This window comes from Lepidochelys kempii, chromosome 13 (assembly GCF_965140285.1).
Source record: "Lepidochelys kempii isolate rLepKem1 chromosome 13, rLepKem1.hap1, whole genome shotgun sequence".
In the NCBI taxonomy this organism is placed as follows: domain Eukaryota; kingdom Metazoa; phylum Chordata; order Testudines; family Cheloniidae; genus Lepidochelys; species Lepidochelys kempii.
In genome coordinates this window covers 25,810,024-25,824,620 of record NC_136392.1, presented here as the reverse complement: position 1 = coordinate 25,824,620, position 14,597 = coordinate 25,810,024, and the positions used below count along the sequence as shown (strand labels likewise).

Genomic DNA, 14,597 nt, shown 5'->3' with positions numbered 1-14,597 from the left:
AGTTTTTCAAACCCTTCCAGCAGGGGTTTGCCCTCTTGGTTACAGTCTCATGTCAGTCTGTGGCTCAGAAAGAGCCCCCCACCCCCAGTCAGTTCAGGCTAGCCCTTTTCATCACAAGCTTTTTCTTTGTCTCCTGGTCCTCTTGAACCAGTCTGAAGCAGTCTCTGCAGTTCTCCCAGTCAGTGGTACTTCCCAGAAGAGGGAACAGCTCCAGGGATTTGCAGTAATTAACCCCCACTGATTTTGGTTCCTGGAGGATGTTTGGTAGCCCTCCCTAATGGAGCTAGAATACAACATCTCCCAAAGATATAGATACCATTTCCAGATACAAAAGTTTATTACTAATCCCGGTGGCTATGGCATCTAGCACATCTCACTATAATAGAAGTTTCCTCACTTCCAAGGTCTCACATCTCTCACAGCACCAACTGAGTTAAAGCCATGCAGTGCTGTGTGCAGACACTCTTACATCTGTGTAAACTGGGCTCACTTCGGCATAGGTTGCACCGGTTAATTTGCAAGCTAAATGGATATAAACCAGGTTTGAAGTGCTGCACAGTGTTCCCACTCAAAGCAGCACTGGTTTAATTCAATCGCTGCAACATCACACCTTTAGCTAAACCAGTGCAACTCTGTGTGTAGACAAGCCCTGAGCTGGATTGGCAGAGATGTGCAGATGCCAAGGCCTAGGGCAGCATTGTAATGATGGTATTTCATCATTAATGTCCATTTACAGGGCTGTGGTGGGCCCCAGGACTGAAATCCCACTGGGTAGCTGGGTCTGAATTCAATGGCATTGGCAGAGCTGTGTGGAGGCCCAGGACTGGAACCAGGGGGCTACTACAGATCAGGATTCCAGTGCATTAGCAGAGCTGTTTGCTGGCCTAGCCGGGGGGTTACATGCCTGAATTTGGGTGCGCTGGCAATGCTGAAAGAGAGTAGCTTCCCATCAGCTGCATGCACCCTGCTTGATTTTGTGGCGCAAAGGAAAATCCCTTCCCATCACCCACCCTACTGTCTCCTTCCGCCTACCAATCCCCTTCCTCTTCCTCTGGGACCACCCCTACCTGCGTCCTGCCCGCCCTGTTGCGGCTGGCTCTGGGTGGAACTGATGCTGCTCACGCTCACCTGGCTGATGCAGCTGGACTCATCGATGTTGTCAGTGAGCTGGTTGTATTCTTCCTCCCAACTTGGGAACTTTGGAGGTAAGAGGATCTCGACAGAGTCCAGGCGGTCCAGGCTCCTGCAGGGCAAAGGGAGAGAGAGTCTGAGAGGAAGCCCCAGGCTAGCAGGAGATGAGAGAGGCAGCCGTGGGGGTTGGCAAATAACCCTCAAGGCAACTAGCCAAGCCTTCCATCTGCAGGAAAGGGCAAGTGCTCAGGCAGACGTCACCCTCTGGCACCCTCCGCTGGGCTCATTTATGCAGTGCAAGGAAATCCAGAAGCCAATCAGGCCCAAGAATGCAGGGCTCAGCCCCATATTCAGTGCTGGGAGGACAGGAGTAGAAGGAAAGCACCTTGCTGAGCTTTTGAGAGCTGCCTGAGGCTTGGCTATGCTGAGTTAGGGAAGACAGATCCATGGCTGGCACAGATGTGAGGCCTTTCAGCATGCTGAAATGGAAGGGTGGGGGGAGAGGATGGATGCCAGACCTCCCTCCCGTCTGTGTCCCTGTCCCCCAAATTAACCAAGCACAGTGATGGGGGTTAGCCTAGGCACTGACTGCCACTCTGGACTCTCCTCCACTCCTCTGGGGCACAGCATGAACAGCAAGCATCAGACACAAAGGCAGTGTGGGCCAGTGGCTAGGGAGTGAGCCTGGGAGTCAGGGAACCTGGGGTCTTTTCCTAGCTGTGTTACTGCTGACCTAGGCAAGTCACCTCCCAGCTCTGGGCCTCTTCTCTGCCTGTAGACTGCAACTGGGACTGGTCAGAAAAAGGGGGGTTGATGGAAAATGGCTTATTCTATGAAATTCCTGAGCACAACTCTTCTGGGCAGGGCCTCACTGTGTGTGTGCAGGGCACCTAGCACAAGGGGACCGTGAGCTCATCTGGCACTGCGAGGGACTGCTGTAACACACAGGATAAAATGGGCCCTGTGGCACCACAGTTACCCAACGCCACGCACATTGCTTATCGACGCTCTTTTATGACAGTCTTCTTGCAACTTGTGCCCTGCCCAGGAGTCAGGGCTCAGATCCAAGTTTGGATACTGGGAGGTGTTTGCCTACATGAAATGATACTCTGTTGCTTTGATGGGGTAGAGGATATCATGGACATTCTCGGATCTATCCACCTCTAGCATTATATTGGCTCTCATGATCATTGCATGGGGACACACAGTGTTGCTGACTCTTGTGATTTTGTTGCAAGACTTGCAACATTGGTGGTTTTTCTTAAAGCCCTAGGTTATGAGCTGACCCTTTCAGTTTTCATCTCTAGCCTTTGTGGCTGCAGAGAAAAGCTTGAAAACGTGACCCCTAAAGGCTCCAACACCATGAGGCAAATTCTAAAGACACCTCCCACCTCATGATTTTGGGGCACTGAGTCATGATTTCTGAATGTTTGGGGTTGGCATTGCTGGACACGCATTGGCTACTCACGAGGATTTCACCCCTCCAGTGTGAGAGCTGAACCTAGGAAGGAGCAATCATGAAACAGGGCAACAGCTTATTTATCTGTGTTCATCTCAGTTCCTAGGAAGGAACAAGAGCGGGTGAGGGGAGGGGGAGGGTCCTCCTTTCTGCTTTTCAGGTATGGGATGGGATGTGGTTTGGGGGAAGGTGACTCATTTATGCAGGAGACAGGGAAAACAGCAGGTACAGCAGCGTCTTTACTCCTGCCACATACATGCGAGGCCATGTTATACATGTCCTAGGCCATATCCCAGACATGCTAGGCCACGCCACAGGTGTGGTAGGCTAATTCAGGTGCTGGTAAATATCCGTTTCAAATTAATTCTGATTTCTCTGAGCCTCTGATCCATGATGGATAAATTCCCCTTGCCATACCATATAGACGGTGTTGGAACGAATCTGTGCCTAACCTGGGCAGCCCCTGGGATGATTCAGGAACACTGGGTTATCTCTTAACAACAGAAGAACGGCCATACAGGGTCAGATCAAAGGTCCATCTAGCTCAGTATCCTGTCTTCCGACAGTGGCAATGCCAGGTGCCCCAGAGGGAATGAACAGAACAGGTCATCATCAAGTGATCCACCCCCTGTTGCCCATTGCCAGCTTCTGGCAAACAAAGGCTAGGGTGGGACACTCTCCCTACCCATCCTGGCTAACAGCCATTGATGGACCTATCCTCCGTGAACTTATCCAATTCTTTTTTGAACCCTATTATAGTCTTGGCCTTCCCAGCATCCTCTGGCAAAATTGTTCCACAGGGACTCTCTTGGGACGTTGGTTTATACAGACATATACACCTGGGCAGGATAACTCTGGATGGCCACTGGGTGGCAATACTGCTCCACAGAATTGCACCTCAGGCACTGCTGGGCATGCTGAAGCTGCGGGGAAGCGGAAGCGCAGAGGTCCCTCCCCAAACTCATCTTGCTAAGAGACTCTCATGGGCCATATTTTAAAGGAACGCCTAGTGCCGCTTCTGGATGGCTGATTGTGGGCAGTGCCACGCAGTGACCCCCAGAGCCTGCAATGCAGGACACTCTGCTGCAGGCCTGGGAAAGCGGGCAGCTGGGTTCAACCTGCAGGCCTCTGTGCAGCCACCAGCACGTAACTCAGGGCCTCTTCAAGGATCCAGGAAACAAACTGGGCCTGGACCTACGCCCACTGGAGTCCATGACCAACCTTGCCATTGAGGGCCCAGTCCAAAGCCCTCTGACATCAACAAGAGTTTTCTCATTGACTCTAATGAGCTTTGGATCTGGCCCCGATGCCCCTCGTCCTGATGTGATCGTTTGTCATGGAGGTCAGCGTAATCCCCTCTCTTCCGGTCAGAGCTCTGATGAATAGCCCAGCCCCCCAGCAGGGTACTTTGGCAAGTCTTTGTGTCCAGCCAACTAATAGAGGTGCTGATGGGCATGAGTAAGGAAGGATCCTGTGGCTGTTTATCCATCACTCTTCACTCATCCTGTTTCCAAACAGATTGCGAGGGAAATGCACTGGGAATGGAGGCCACAGGGTTTACTTTAGTCCTAGGGTGTAATACTGTCCCCTTACACTGTCTTCGGGCTTGTCAGATGCACCAATAAAAAGTAACAGCAACATTGCCCCCCTCACGGTTCCCCTCCAACACTCCCCACCACCTACCCAGGCCGACCGCCTACCAGGAGAGAGAGCTGGGCCCAAACTGATGGGTGGTTTACTCAGTCAGTGCTTCCTTAGACAAATCTCCCACGGAGGGGCTTGCCTGAGTGTGGACAGCAGGGTTTGACTTCACGCTGTGCCCTGGAAGTTAACAGCCTTGGACCAACAGAGGAGGCAAGCTCCAGATGAGGGCTCTGCCCAAGACAGCTCAGCTCAGACAATGGGAACCCACTGGCTGAGCTCAGGTGGCCTGCAGGAAGAGGTGTCCCTTACCCTCTGCTCGACAGTGTTTGGCACTTTCACCAAACTGCTGAGATGACTCTGCCCAAGGGGGCTCTCTCCAGCTGTTTGGGGAACACGGATACCTCTCTTTGCTGGAGCAGGAGTAGTGTGATGGGTAGGAGCAGTCAGGAGAATTAGCAGCAGCATTTTGCAAATGCATAGTGCCTTCCACTCCAGGATCCCCATGCACTTGATCCACACTTCCCCCGCCCCCCATAAGGTAGGTCAATACTACTAAGACTATTTTTCCATTGGGGAAACTGAGGCAGAATGTGGGCAAGTGCTTTGCCCAGGATCACACAGTGAGTCTGTAGCAGAGCTGAGATTAGAACCCAGGAGACCTGACTCATTGTTCTGCACCTCCATTCAATCTATCAAGATACTGAGGTTCCTCATCTCCCTGTTTCTACTTGGACTCCACCCCTATACCGCAGTACTGCAGGTCAGATCCCCCTTTAGGTTGGCCAAGACTGGAGACTCAACCCGCTGGTCTTGCTGCAGATAAACAGTCTCGTCCATTGACATTTTCACCAAACACAGGCCAGTTTTAATGGGCAACTCAGGGAAGGTTTCCCCAAAGCTGGTGAGAATCCCTGAATGGGCAGGATCAGCAGCAGGTGCTATTTATGCTTGTTGGCCAGTCTGGATCTGAATGGCCCACTCCTGATAAGTGACAGGACTCTAAACAGGAGGTACCTAAAAATAACTGGAGGTGATGGAAAAGCAAGGCAGAGCAGCCAGCAGATGGCGTTCGGCCTCACACGGTTGCTAAGAGAGGGGTGGATTCCTTTATTCACCAGTTAGTCCCGTGGCAGCCCTTCGCCTGGGTGGGGTGTTTTATTGAGTTTGGATACGTTCAGTTTGTGCCCAGAACCTCCCATTTCTCTTGCCCACTTGGGAATGAGGGAGCAGGGCAAAGGTCAGAAGTACAGAGCTAGGCACAGGACAGAACGTGGGACATGTGACTTTATTCACTCAGGTACAGGCGCTGGAGAGGGAACAGACCCAGGGCTAGTCTACACTAGAAGTGCAACAGCTGTCCCGGTGCAGCTGGGCCACTGTAGCTCGTCTGGTGAAAATGCTCTTCCGCTGGCATAACCACTCCTCCTCCACCAGAGGGGGTAGAGCTGTCCCTGCTGGTGCTTAGGTCGGTGTAACTTATGTCACGCAGGGGGTGGCTTATTCACACCCCGTGTGACACAAATTACACTGACCCAACCCGCAGTGTAGACAAGCCCCTATTCACCCCCCTCTAGTCCAGTCACCTAGGGCCAGTGCACGGGGTCTCTATAGTGCAGTGTAGTCATAGCCGGTCCGGTCCCTGTGATGCCCAGCCCTGAAGAAGAGCTCTGTGGCTCGAAACCTTGTCTCTCCCCCCAACAGAAGCTGGTCCAACAAAAGATATCACTGCCTCCACCTTGTCTCTCTAATGGTCCCTAGAGCACGTTTTCTAGTGCTTTGGCTTACCCACCCCAAGTGATAGGTCTTGCACCGCTCCCCTCGGGACACTCGAGCGCAGCCTGACAGAGCTCACTGCCTGAGAGCCAGGCAACACTTTCCTTGGTTCAGTGTCATCCTGTGCCTCCATATAACTCCTCCCTGCTCCTGGGTGGCCTTACGGAAAACACCTCTCTTGCCATTCCACTCTTGATCTCGCCTCTGAGTCACGGCATTGCTGAACTCCCCCCAGTTTGTCCTCTTTTTCCTGGGACTGAGGCATGCAGAGATGAATGCGATACCCAAGGGCCGGACGCCCCAGAGCTGTGCAGGGTCTGATTCTCCTCTCCTACGTTGCTGTGAATCAGGAGAACCCGTACGGAAGTCACTGGGTTCACAGCGGTGTAGTAAGAGGAGAGCCAAGCCAAGAGCTGGTCAGGGGCTGTTACCTCCCTGTTTGGTGACCAGATGCTCTCACAATGCCACCCTCCAAACCGCATTCTTGTTCCCGCCGTATCACGCGGTAAAGCTGCATCTAATTTGCAATCCACTACTGCGCCGAGGTCTCTGCACATTGCTGCTCCCCAGCGCTCCCTGCCCTGCTGGCGTCTCTGATTACTTCCCCCCGGACATATTAGCTTGTATTATTTCAAGCCGAATCACATTCAGTTAATTTTCTGTCTCCACGTCTACCCCCTCCTGGTCCCTTTGTGCTCGCTGTCTGTCCTCACTGGAGTTGGCAGTGTCTCCCACTTTTTGTCTCCTCTGTGAATTTCAATCCAGTGCTGTTAAAGGGCTCAGGGAATCAGCACCAGGACAGCTAGTCAGGGGAGAGCACACGGGCTGCTGAGGGAGCAGCTGTTTACAGGGTGTATGTAGCAGCACCTACTCCATATACAGGTGGGACCTTCTTACATCTCACTCTCCCTTGCTACACTCCAGTTGCTTCACTTTCTGTTTGGGTCCCAGATAGCTGGTACCTCCCCACCCCGAATACTTGGCCTTGGCTCCCCTCTCCTGGTCTCATCTTTTCTTGCTGTTGTCCTCCATCCAGCTTGGCAACCCACCCGGTCCCCTATCCCATCCCATGCAAGTTGTTGTGGGTGCCTTTCACTTACAGATGCTCCCCAGAATCCTTCAGATTAGCTACAGTAGCACATCAAAGGAGGTGCCACAGTGAAAAGGGATTCTGGGATCCAAAGGCCGGCATATGAATGTGAACATGTGGCCATGCTGGGAGACACCCTGCTACAAGTCATCTTCCATGTCTAAGCAGCTTCGCCTTGTTTAAGCTTCACTCCTCTTTAAGAGTCAGATCCTCTTAGGTGTAAACCCGTGTAGCTCCACTGAAGGCAAGGTACACCGCCAAAATACACTGCCTCAGGACCTGTCCCTATGTCTTATTCCTACTCTCTGAACCAACACGCCTTGGGGACAGAGATCCTGTGCAATTTCACACACTTAGGGTTAGTTTAGAATCACTGGGGAACAATGCTCCATTCCTCCACCTTATCTTTGTCTTCCCCATTTTTATCCTCCTCTCACTCCCTGCTTCCCAACCTGCCCCTCCCAGGGTGCCCAACCGCTGCCCAAATGAAGGCAGCATTGATAACTTCCCATGAGGCTGAAGGTCACACTCAGCTGGAAAAAAATGAAGGAGATGGCACCCCGACCCATCTTCAACATGGATTTTGGAAGGCCCAGCATGCAATGCGCCAGGTTAGATGTGGATGCCATCGTCAGAACTCCATGGACCACCCTGGGATTGCCCCTGGGTGCAAAGGAGCCCTGAGCTGGTTACCTGTGTGCGGTGCTCTGCTCACTCAGGGACTGTTGGGTGGCCTTGAGGTAACTCTGCCTCCGAGCCGCAGTTTTCGGGGAAGGTTTGGGGCTGGTTTCTGAATCTTCACTGTCGTCGTCCCCCATGGCTTTGATGTAGCTCCCACTCCGCATGCGCCGGCACGGGATCTCGTTGTCTTTGTCCCGAGACAGCGTATTGTTCCACTCTCCCTGAGGCACCTGGAAGAACAATGCAGCACCTGTGTCTAGGAAGGAAGGAAGGAACCTCTGGGGGGAAGAGGAACCTGGGAGTTGGAGGAACCATAGCTGGCCCCTGAAGTCTGGTATCCTGGCTCCAGCCATGGCTAATAGCTGATGCATCAGAGGAATGGAGAACCCCCTCATACTAATATGCACCTGGCCGGCTATGCTATGTTGTGTATGGGCAAAGCAAGTCCTTCCGGACTCCTAGAGTCATCACCTTATGGCATGAAGCATGAAGTTTGATGACGCATATCTTAGCATGTAGCATTATGCCAGTTAGCCAGCCCCTCCTTAAGCCCAGCTACCCGACTTCCTGAGGCAGAAAATGCTGCAGGCTGGCCCCGCCCTGCAGATGAGATTCACCCTGGTGCAACAGGCCAGCGCCTTCTGAGTCCCACCGGAGCCTGACTGAGCTAGTATGGGGTGCAGAGATTGTGCCGGGCCCGCAGCACGGGGCTGAATTGCACCTGGGCAGAAAAAATAGGTTGCTTTTCTGAATACTGCATTTCCTGGCCACTGATTTAATGGAGTGACGCTCCCTTGCTATGGAACTGGGTACAGGGCTGTAGAGATCTTCACCAACAGCCCTGAATTGTCAAGTAAGGCTTGATTCACAGAGCTGTCAGTGGACTAAAACCTGAGATGAGACAGATACAAGGAGAATAAAGGCCATTGGCTTAGGGGGATCTCAATTTCTAATATCCCCTAACAAGCTCACAGATTTCCAGCTGAAAGGCTCAGTTCTACCATCTTAAGGTTGATTAATCCCTTACTAGACAAACAGTCCCACTGAAATCAATGGGGGTAAGGGAGGATGAATTGGTCCTGAGAGCTCCTGATGGCTGTCAAAACCTTCTAATAAGGAAAGCTAGGGGCTTACTAGACAGAGAAGGGTGGTCCTGTGGATAAGGCACTGGCCTTGGACTTAGGACACCTGGGTTCAATTTCCTGCTGTACCACAGACTTCCTGCATCACCTTGGGCAAGTCACTCTGTGTCTCAGTTCCTCACCTGTAACATTTTCCCCACCCTTTGTCTGTCTCTTTCCCTTAGATTGAAAGCTCTTTGTGCAAGAGGGACTGTCTCTTACCGTGTGTACTTGCAGCACCCAGGACAATGGGGCTCTAGTGTTATGGGGGGGGGGGGCTGCTACATGCTACCACAATGTAATAAAGAATAGTCTGGACATGGGCCAAGGAGCCAGGGACTCCCGAGTTCGGACTCCAGCTCTTCCTTACGGAAATGTGCGTGACTGTAACCTTCTCAAGCCCTGCAGCATTGCTGCTGCTGGAAGCTGCTGGGTTGGGACCAGCACTGGAGAGTAGTGAAGTGCTGCCATTGGCCTTGGGCAAGTCACTTCACCAGAGCTGGTGATTCCGCCTCTGCAGAAGGGTGAGTCCGATTTACCTACCTCCAGGCTGCGGGGAGGATTAAGCAGTTAATGTTTGCTCAGTGACTAGAAATGCCGAGTGCGGTATCATGGCTAAGTGCTGTCAAACCGAAGGGCTAATCTGAAGCCACTCTCCTTTTCTCGTTTGCATCGTCCAATCCAAAAGCCTAGTTCCAGGAGAATGAGCTTTTCTCTTGAAATCCCCTAGGGATGTTTGTGTGCGCTAATCAATACCTGTGACACAGGAGTTCCCAATGTGGGGCCACAAACAGGTATCGGGGGTCACGGCCACCCCGTCCTCCCCATATTGCTAAACAGGAGGGGAGGATGCTGGGGTGGGGGTCCAAGTACGGGAAGGTTTCAGAGCTGCTGTTTTAACCAAGCGCGGATGCCATTTGCTCGAGCAGCATTGCTACTCTGTTGGCATTTTCTCACTTTGCTTTGTGACCACAAGCAGCCGGGTTCCTAGTCAGGCGGCTTGCCAGGCTCGCTATCTTTTTTCACTGAGAAAAGAGACAACCAGACTGAGTCCTGGAGTGTCCCCTTTGGGTAGCAGGTGGGAATTCAGGGGCCTTATGGAGAGCAACAAGCTTAAGGGGGAAAGAGACCCGAGGTAGGGACACAGGAATTGTCAGAGCAGATCAGTCCAATGGTCCATCTCATTTAGATCGGGTGTCCAAAGACCAGCTGCCTTCGAGAAGAGGGAAGATGCAGGAAAGCTCCAAATGGCCCAGGATGCACGAAGCTGACCTTGTGGCACTGCTGCCTGCCCCTGGCAGTTAGCAAGTGGCCTATGCCTGGCGCAGGAGGGTGGAGAGTGTTATGGGGCTGTCATAAATATAAAGGGAAGGATAAACACCTTTAAAATCCCTCCTGGCCAGAGGAAAAACCCTTTCACCCTGTAAAGGGTTAAGAAGCTAGGATAACCTCACTGGCACCTGACCAAAATGACCAATGAGGAGACAAGATATTTTCAAAGCTGGAGGTGGGGAGAAACAAAGGCTCTCTCTACCTGTGTGATGCTTTTGCCGGGGACAGAAAAGAAATGGAGTCTTAGAACTTAGTAAGCAATCTAGCTAGATATGCGTTAGATTCTACTTTGTTTAAATGGCTGAGAAAATAAGCTGCGCTGAATGGAATGGATATTCCTGTTTTTGTGTCTTTTTGTAACTGAAGGTTTTGCCTAGAAGGATTCTCTATGTTTTGAATCTGATTACCCTGTAAGGTATTACCATCCTGCTTTTTACAGAGGTGATTCTTTTACTTTTTTTCAATTAAAATTCTTCTTTTAAGAACCTGATTGCTTTTTCATTGTTCTTAAGATCCCAGGGTTTGGGTCTGTGTTCACCTATGCAAATTGGTGAGGATTTTTATCAAGCCTTCCCCAGGAAAGGGGGTGTAGGGTTTGGGAGGATTTTTTGGGGGGAAAGACGTTTCCAAGCGGGCTCTTTCCCTTCTATATATTTGTTAGACGCTTGGTGGTGGCAGCAATAAAGTCCAAGGGCAAAAGGTAAAATAATTTGTACCTTGGGGAAGTTTTAATCTAAGCTGGTAAAAGTAAGCTTAGGGGGTTTTCATGCAGGTCCCCACATCTGTACCCTAGAGTTCAGAGTGGGGAAGGAACCTTGACAGGGGCCAATGTTATGGGGTACTATTATCTCTCGTACGCAGTCTAATTCCTGGCGTGTCTCTTTACAGCTGGGCAAAGGGTACCTGGGGCCCAGAACAGTGTGTCAATGCAGAAGGCTGCATTGGGCCCATATCATTGGGAGGGCTGGGCTGGATAATGCCCCCTGAGGTGCCCCTACAGCTTCTACTGGGGGCTCTGGCTGAAATCCCAGCAAAGTCACTGGCAAAACTCCCATGAAATCCAGCCCGGCCAGGCCCAACTCCCTGAGGGGGTGAGTGGGCCCTGGCGGTTATTCCGCGCTGGGTCTCTCCCCATCAGAGAGGCAGAGGCCCAGAGCCAGAGAGACGGCACCATTTGTGCCAGATGAGGTCAAACCTGTGGGGCTTTACAGCGGTGACAAACACCACTGGGGAGTAGAGGCCTCTCCAGGCCCTCACTTTTGGGTGGGGTTTGGTTCCAGGTTTCTTGGCCTTCCTGAGACTCCCTGGCCCTCTCTCTGTCAGTTCCCTGCAAAACCCACTGGCCCACTGGGTTCATCCAGCTGTTTGGTATGTTGCCTCCCGAAGGGGAGGTGATCAGCTGCTGCCACAGCATTGGGCTCTGTGCCGAATCCCTGCTGGAGTCCAGGCTGAGGCTGCCCAACTCCCCACACTCGTGACACACTCAGTGCAAACCTCCAGTGGGGACAGGTTTGTGTGTCACCCGCCCCAGCCTCAATTGTTAGCTCAGCGTCAGGAGGTGCTTTGCCTCTGTGACCTGCACTCCAGCTGCGTGCTCCGGCTTGGAGTGTGCGCCTCAGAGCAGGATGGCCGTCCAAACAGACCACAGGGCAGAGAGGCTATTGGGGAGTGGCCACTGTCTCTGGAACATGCTGCTGCTAGCTGCTGCATGTCCCTGGGGATGGCGAGCTGGCTCTGGTGACAGATCACCCTAATAACAGCCCTGTTCTCCTCAAATCACTGCCGGGGTGATTGGCTTTGGCCTTTCCTAATGAAGGTGACAAAAGGCTTCTGGAAGCACTTTTACACCAGCCACCTCCGAGTCACGTCTGACTGGAGATTGGATTTCTCTGCCTGCCTTGTCCTCACCTTGTTAATTGCACGTCAGGAGCACTCACCCGCCTGGCACTGACAGCACTTACGGCACCCGTGTGCACAGCTCCGGGCCCACCGCGGGGCAGGTGGGTCGGGAGCAGAGGGAGTCCGAGACCCAGCTGGGGAAATGGAAATGCTGCTTTCTAGGCTTGCTACCTGCCCTGGACACACGGTGGGAATGCAAAGCAGAGGAGGGCCCATGCAAAGAGGCAGCTAATCACCCTCCCTGATGGACAAATGCAGGCCCCTGAATGTAGGGACTTGAGGTCCCAACCAAGATCAGAGCTCTATAGTCCTTGGTACATATACACCGTGAGAGATGGTCCCTGCCTCCGAGAGCATCCCAGCTGGGTAAGGCAAAGGCTGGGAGAAAGGAAGGATTGCTGGCCCCACTTTACAGGTGGGAGCTGCAGCACAGAGAGGTTAAAGCCATGATTTTCCAAACTGACTTGTGATTTTGGGTGCTCAACCTAAGACACCTTAAAGAGGCCTGAATTTACAAAGGCAGCTGCTCAGCACTTTCTGAACCCCCTCTAGGATGTACTGGACTCGCACCGTCACAAACCACTGGAAAATCTTGACCTATGTGACTCACCCAGATTCATCCTACAGGTTCAGTGGTAGGGTAGAGACAAGAACTCAGGTCTCCCTATGCCCAGGTCCCTGGTCTAAGCACTACATCATGCTGTGTCAGAATCGGCTGCTAGCTAGGCTTGTGCAGTGCAAGCTAACATGGCCACGTATGAAGCAGGGTGTTGGATATTCTGAGATTCCAACTGCCCCAATATCTCTTTTCTGGGGCAGTCCTTTGCCAAAGCCATGTGAAAAACCATCAGTGCCAGAACACCAACACAATATATTTACCATGAAGCACTGTCCTATCGACAATCTCCATCAACTTCACTGATGAGAAACTAATGGACACGCTGCAGCAACCATCCACTTCTAGCCACGTTTTCTGTCACTTCTCTCCCCCTCTCCCCCCACACTACTCTGTGTCCTGCAAAAGCAGAAATCCAGATGCAAAGTTCAAAGCCATCGTGAGGTGCTCAAACAACCAATTGAGGGGCATCAAAGGCAAAAAGCTCTTTTGATGGAAATCGGTTGAATTTGATGCACCAGAGTGGAACAAACAGTTTTAGTTGTTAGTGACTGCACAAGGCTGATAGAAAGCTCCTGCTCAGATTCCCAGATATCACTCATTGGCAGAGTGGCAGGTTTTTAAAAGGATTTAGGCACCTCAAGATTCAGCGAGGTGCCAAGTGGGATTTTCAAACACGCCTAGACACCGCAGGTGGTTTTGAGAATCCCACTGGGCAACTGTCTGCATCCAAATTCCTTTAAACACCTGGCTCACGGCCTCTAAAGCTCTGCTCCCTTGAGACATGGATGAAGATCCAGTCCCAGATCCTCAGCTGATGTAAACGGATGCAGCACCACCGAAACCTACGCTGACTGACAACAGCTGAGAATCTGGCCCCTAGGTGCAGCCTCTGGTGTTAAAGAAAACATGATAAGGAAACAGAACTCCAGTGCCCTAAACCAGCACACACACCTGCGTGGGACAAACAAGACGGTATTCATTGGGGTTCTGTTTCTCTGTTACACCATCTTGTTTTCTGCTTCCATGTCAATATGAAAAGCAGGGCTGATGCTCCTATCACTTATACTGGAGTAAATCAGGAGTAACTCTCCAGAGGTCAGTGACGTAGACTCTGACATAGCCTCTGACATAAACTCATAGACTTAAGGTCAGAAGAGACCATCATGATCATCTAGTCTAACCTCCTGCAGGTTGCAGGTCACAGAACCCACCCACTCCTGTAATAGATCTCTAACCTCTGGCTGAGTCACTGATATCCTCACATCATGATTTAAAGACTTCAACATACAGAGAATCCACCAGTTACACTAGTTTAAGCCTGCAAGTAACCTGTGGCCTGTGCATGAATTAGAGCAGCCTGAAGGGGATGTTCTCCCAGCAGGGGATGATAATGCACACACCACCCAGGGGTGGCTGTGAGCTCTTAGACAGAAGGGTGCTAGGTTTTTTCAAAAATATTAACATTTCTATTGCCCCTCACCTTGTACATACCCCAGCACTGTCTGCAATTTACCACGGGCCCATCCCTGCTCCCACTGCAGTCTGGAGAGGTTTTGCCATTGACAGGAACAGGGGTTCAGTCAGGATCCAGGTATCAGGCAAATCCTGATCCCAGTGACAAGCGGGAGTGGCAAACGCCCACGGACTCCCTGGAGAGCAGGGCCCCATGTAAGTAAAGGGAACTCCCATGGGATTTATGGTGTCACCTTAGTTTCTTTTCCACTTCTTTGCCATTATTTGGCTTCCCCTGGACGTGGCTCTCTCTGACCCCGAGACCCCAGAGAGGGGGGTCACACAAACGCTATTCTCCCTTGTAAACTGCAGCCTCAGATCTTGACTGCTGGCTGA

General features: G+C 51.8%; 1 protein-coding gene across 2 annotated transcripts in view; it reads right to left on the bottom strand.

Moving 5' to 3' along the window:
* The window catches only part of DLGAP4 (DLG associated protein 4), a 332,898-nt gene that overhangs the window by 85,820 nt on the left and 232,481 nt on the right, over positions 1-14,597 (bottom strand). For both annotated transcript variants that reach the window (XM_073309842.2, XM_073309843.2), the window contains exons 5-6: positions 7,791-8,008; positions 1,129-1,243 (exon numbers count right to left, since the gene is read on the bottom strand). In XM_073309842.2, coding sequence (XP_073165943.1) covers positions 1,129-1,243; positions 7,791-8,008 — 333 coding nt within the window. The remainder of the gene's footprint in view (positions 1-1,128; positions 1,244-7,790; positions 8,009-14,597) is intronic.